The 5,264-nt window shown below is 43.1% G+C and overlaps 1 protein-coding gene across 1 annotated transcript; it reads left to right on the forward strand.

The window, feature by feature from the left end:
- Window positions 1-1,594: 1,594 nt before the first annotated feature.
- On the forward strand, window positions 1,595-4,873 carry LOC141167396 (zona pellucida sperm-binding protein 3-like). Its single transcript, XM_073654802.1, has 9 exons — window positions 1,595-1,764; window positions 1,870-2,113; window positions 2,462-2,580; window positions 3,322-3,425; window positions 3,496-3,673; window positions 3,744-3,864; window positions 4,182-4,273; window positions 4,369-4,499; window positions 4,635-4,873. The coding sequence occupies exons 1-9, from the start codon at window positions 1,595-1,597 to the stop codon at window positions 4,871-4,873; spliced, it is 1,398 nt and encodes a 465-aa protein (XP_073510903.1).
- The last annotated feature ends 391 nt before the right edge of the window (window positions 4,874-5,264 follow it).

Here is a 5,264-nt window from a genome sequence, read left to right on the forward strand (position 1 = left end):
TTTCAGTCTATAAAAGGATTTATTAGCACAGAGTTTTTTGGGGGCTTTTAAAATCGAGAGAGAAACCACTTAAGGAAATGAATCTTTTTTGGGCAGTTTTTGGAGGAGTTTTTCTTTCCCTGAAGAAGTTCTGAGTTTTTTTTTGCAGTCTTTTGATTGGATAGTATCTGGTTTGGAGATGTTTCTTTCAGAATCCACATCCAAAAAGTGGAATCTATTTATAAGGATCTGTTCACATTGAGTTGGGTTTTTTTTTTTTGCATTGGCATTTTTTGCAATTCTCCAAAAAACACAAGGATTTCAAAAATCACAAGGTTTGATTTGAGAGTTTCAGTGTGAACAAACCTTTATTTTCACTAGTCATTTTTCCAAACCTGAACAAAAAAAATGCTCATAAAAATGCGTCATGTGAACAACAAAGTGAATTTCCTATAGAAATGAATCGTTTTTTAATTGTTTTTTGAAGAGGATCCGAGAAAAAAAAAACCTCACTGTGAACGAGACCTAATTCAGATGTCGGTTTGGAAATGTGCACATGACGCCCCGGACCCCGCCTGAAAAAGCTCTCAGAAAATGCTCAAAAGAATGAACATTTGCATCCCTATGTAATAATTATGCCCTGTTCACATTTTCAGGCTTTTGAGGTTTTTCACTGCTTCAAGTATCAAAAAACGCCAAGAGACTAAAAGAAGTGACCGTTCCTTTCTGCCATTTTCTGCTCTGAAGACGCTCTGTACTTTACAATATGCCAGGACATATTTTTGAGCATTTTCATAGCCTTCTTCCTTCAGAAACCACTAACGGTTCCTTCCTTGTTAATGGGAAAAATAGCAACCGGGAAACACCAGTAAAAACGATGACTCAAAAATTGTGGAAAAACGCTCCAAAAAATGTCTGAGGTCAAAAACAATGAAAAAAGTGCTCAAGAAACGACAAAAAAGATGAAAAATGCCGGTGTCCTTGGGCGTCTTCCTTTTGGAAAAAGCGTAAAGAAGTCTTCACGTATTCTGTATATGATGACCTACACAAATATCTTCTGCTCTTGTGGAGATCATATCTTAAGCAAGTTTCATTCAGATGTCTATGGCCCTATGGCTGGATTTACATTAGCGTTCTGGATCAGATTTTCATCAGTGTCAATTTTTACCAATTTTTTTGTATGCAGCAAAAAAAATAAAAAATAATTGCAAAGTTTTTCTACCCAGTATATTGAAAATGGATAGCACACTGCTCGCAAAAAGCATGGACTTGTGAGGAGCCCCAAAGACTCTAAGGCTGGGGCTACCCAGCAACAAGTGTCGCGTGACAGCAATTCTCAGACAAGTTTGGCTATGGAAAATTCAGAACAATTGACATCTAAATTAAGTGAGACCAAAAAAAGTTTGGGAATTTTGGATTTTAACCATTTCTATCTCGACCTGTCAATTACTGTCAAATCCGACCTTGTTGGACTTGTGTCTAGGTTTCCACTGAAGATAGAAGAGTTCAGCTGAGTGTAATGAGGCGTCAGGTGGAGCGATGTTTGTGTGATGAGGAGGGTATAAAGCTCTGCTCCCTCCACCCCTTTCATTGTGTGTCTTGCTCTGCGGTCAGGATGGATTTGTGGTTTAGGTGGAGTTGTCTATTAGTGGTTCTCCTCTGTGGACCAGGTTTCAGCAGTTCTCAGGTCAGACATCAGCGCCAGTCAGATGCTTGGTGGAGGAATTATCAGCCTGGATGGGGATCTTCTAGAGGACTTGGACAACCGGAGTCTGGAGTTGGATCTTCTAGAGGAGTTGGCCAACCTTCATCAAGAGTGGGCTCTTCTAGAGTTAACCCTTGGTCTAACTCAGTGTCTGGTTTGGGGGCTCTGAGAGGTGCTCAATCTGTCCCTAGATGGGATAGCAGGTATAATGGAAGAGACAATCTCTGGGATCTTACTCCATCCTCCCCCATCAATGTGCAGTGTGGTGAGGACAGGATGGTGGTGATGGTGAACAGAGACTTCTATGGGAATGGTAAGCTGGTGAAGTCCTCAGACCTGACCTTGGGCTCCTGCAGGCCTGGACAGCAGACTACAGATACTACAGTGGTGTTTGATAATGGCCTTCAAGAATGTGGGAACACTTTAGAGGTGAGTTCTCAGTCTTAACTTTGGTCTTGGGTTATCATTGTGTTGGAACACACATGGGATGGGGGGGGGGGACACATGACAGAAATATCATGTTTTTAGGCCTGTTGGGCTATGATAAACCATTGGTGCAAAAGTCAACACTACAAATGGGTTAACTTGTATAACCCAAGCAGAAACCTTATGGCTTATATGTGACTGGTCTAGCGAGAACTTAATTCCTCCACTAAGGATCTGCTATAATAACTGTAGTAGAAGAATGCTAAAGACATCTGAATCCAGCATTATACTCTTGGTCCTGTTCCTAAAGTAAAAAACAAATCTTGTAACAAACTTTATAATCCTTTTTAGATGTCCCCAGACTGGCTGATCTACACCTCCAACCTGCGCTATGCTCCCACTTCCTCCAGCAATAGCCCAATTATCAGGTCCAATGCTGCTGTGGTTCCTGTTCAATGCTTTTACCCAAGGTAAGTTTGTTGGTAACATGGTCCAGAAGGTAGTTTCTCAAGGCTGCAACCAGATGAAGCTGAAAGCATGGAACCAAACTACACCCGCTGGTGGTCAGTGGGCACAGCTTACTGGCTAAACTGACTTTTGGCCACTGCAAGTAATTGATTCAGCTGAATCTTCTGATCTTAATTTGAATAAAATCTATTATGGTTCTGTCACTTTAACGGATGTTAAGGCTGTTGGGGACACATGAGCACACCACACTTTACCCTTAGTGTCCTGGAACAGCTCTCATGAGCCACAAGTCCTTATTGCTGCAACCATACGGCTGCTCTCAGCCTCTTCATGGTGGGATCAGTTGTGAAGTCTGATGAGCAAGGTTTTGGTCTGTCTCTAGTTAACACCCTGCCTATACCATTCCAGCACCTTGGTTGATTAACTGAACGTTGTTACCCTGCCATGGCACCAAAGTTTCTCAATTTATCAGAACTGGTGGCACTGGCACAGTTTCCCTAGCCACCACTGGGCTGACTACAGGTCTTGTGTGCTTAACACTTGACTGTCCTCCCAGAAACTTCACTCCTTCATACATCAAGGCATTGTGGTTATACTGTAACATGGCTATGTAAACTGCTAGCTACTCGTAGATGCTGTCTGGTCACCTAGGCCTATCTTTTCTCCATACTAGACTTCTGTACATGGCCACAAACTGGAGAAGTGACACCTGAACTAGCTAATCTCAAGGTTTTTTTTTCCAGGCACGGTAATGTGAGCAGTAATGCAATTAAGCCAACATGGACTCCATTCAGCACCACGGTGACCTCAGAGGAGAGGCTGGCTTTCTCCTTGCAGCTCATGACTTGTAAGCATGTTCCCAGCATTAGTGATGGTACCAAGTCTCAGTCTATGCTAATCCAGTATTTTCTCTTTAGCGGATTTTAGTGCTCCCAGTTCAATACTGGTCTTCCGGTTGGGTGAGATGTTTTTCATAGAAGCCTCTCTGGACATTCAGAACCACGTTCCCATGATCCTTTTTGTTGACCGTTGTGTGGCCACCATTACTCCAGATGTGAACTCTAGACCCAGTTATGACATTATCTCCAACAATGGGTGAGTTACAACCATCAATATTGGACAAGATTTCAAAAATCCAAATTTCTACAACTGATCTGCTCTACAGGTGCATGATGGACAGTATGGAAGAAGATTCCTCCTCGGGCTTTGTTTCACCAAGGCCTCAATCCAACAAGCTCCGCTTCATGGTTGATGCTTTCAGGTTCACTGACAGCGCTGCTTCTACGGTGAGGACTCGCTTGCATCAGGCCGGGCCTAAATCAACACCCTTTAACCAATCAAAGGTTCCCATACTTGGTTGCTTTTGATTCCCACTTGCAAGTTTCTTGGTTCAGCTTTAAAGCAAGGAGCAATGAATAAGAGTTCTAGACTAATAGACATCTCAATCTAAAGACCTGGATGTGGAAACAGCACTTTAATCTGCCAACCCATGCTTGTTACACAAGGCCTAAATTTAATAAACCATATTCTGAAAAAGCTGTACTCTGGTAGTGGGAATGGGGGTCATACAACAGATGTATCACTTCTGCTAATGTGTTTCTAGATCTACATCACATGCACCCTGAGAGCTGCTGACATCAACCAGACCCCTGATCCAATGAACAAGGCCTGCTCCTACAACAAGGCATCTAGCAGGTGAGACTAAGATCATCCTGTTTATGATCACCCTAGTAGATGGTGGCTGATCATTCAATGGTTGGGACACTTGGGTGACTCTCAACCTCTTCCAGTTGGTCACCTGTAGAAGGACAAAGTGGGATCTGCCAGTGCTGCACCACTAGGAACTGTGCTACTGCTGCCAGCCAGAGAACGCAATGGGGGTCATCCGGAAGGCAAAGGGGATTTGGGAAGAGGGATGTCGGTGAGTTTACCAGATATTTAGAAGTTTCCTTTAGACCCAACCACCCTTCTCTAGTTGCATTTTGTAGACTCTAGTCTTCAACTCTTGCCTACAAGAACTTCACCTTCCATAACCTTGTTTTGCTTCTTCCACCAGGTTCTCATGTAGAGAAACACGGCATGGCCACCCTGGGTCCTATTCTAGTGACTGGATCCAAGTCTAACCAGGTTACCGGAGCAGGAACCCTCCAAGCTTCCAGGATGAGCGCAGGACGTGAACCTCTACAGCTGTGGGTGCTGGTGGCCATCGGATCTGTCACTTCAGTAGTTGTTGCCGTTGCTCTTACTGTGGCCGGAAAATGTCTTCTGAAAAGATTTTCCCACAAATCTGTTTAGAAATGAAATAAACAAATATTGAATAATCCTTGTCTTCAAGTTGTTTTTTTTTTTTTTGTTTTTTTTTTTACCTTGTAATGGTTTAACATGGGACAGTAGCCATTTGCAAGATACTAGCCTGTTGTGTCCTGTCAGGTTACATGAAGGTGGGGACACTACACCCTTGCAGGCCGCATGTAACCGATGACTTGGGTTGGCCAGGACCAGGTGTGACAAGTCAGTAAGGGAGACCACCAGCATAAAAAAACAACAACTTTTTAGTCAATGATGACTTGGAAGGGATTATATACAGTAGAGGGCAGGTACACATCTTGAGCATTTTCCTTTCTCCATTACTCTTTACTCTACTTCACCAACCCAGCTCGACACTACAGTCCTGTCTTAGCAAGAG

Source organism: Phyllobates terribilis, unplaced genomic scaffold (genome assembly GCF_046119375.1).
Source record: "Phyllobates terribilis strain yellow unplaced genomic scaffold, ASM4611937v1 Scaffold_11__3_contigs__length_659146591, whole genome shotgun sequence".
Taxonomy (NCBI): Eukaryota; Metazoa; Chordata; class Amphibia; order Anura; family Dendrobatidae; genus Phyllobates; species Phyllobates terribilis.

What these genes read in the sequence shown, in the direction of transcription:
- LOC141167396 (XM_073654802.1), top strand. Translation starts at nt 1,595, where the DNA reads ATGGATTTGTGGTTTAGGTGGAGTTGTCTATTAGTGGTTCTCCTCTGT. An exon ending in GACATTATCTCCAACAATGG is followed by an intron (nt 3,674 to 3,743) that starts GTGAGTTACAAC and finishes TCTGCTCTACAG; the next exon opens with GTGCATGATGGACAGTATGG. An exon ending in TACAACAAGGCATCTAGCAG is followed by an intron (nt 4,274 to 4,368) that starts GTGAGACTAAGA and finishes AACCTCTTCCAG; the next exon opens with TTGGTCACCTGTAGAAGGAC.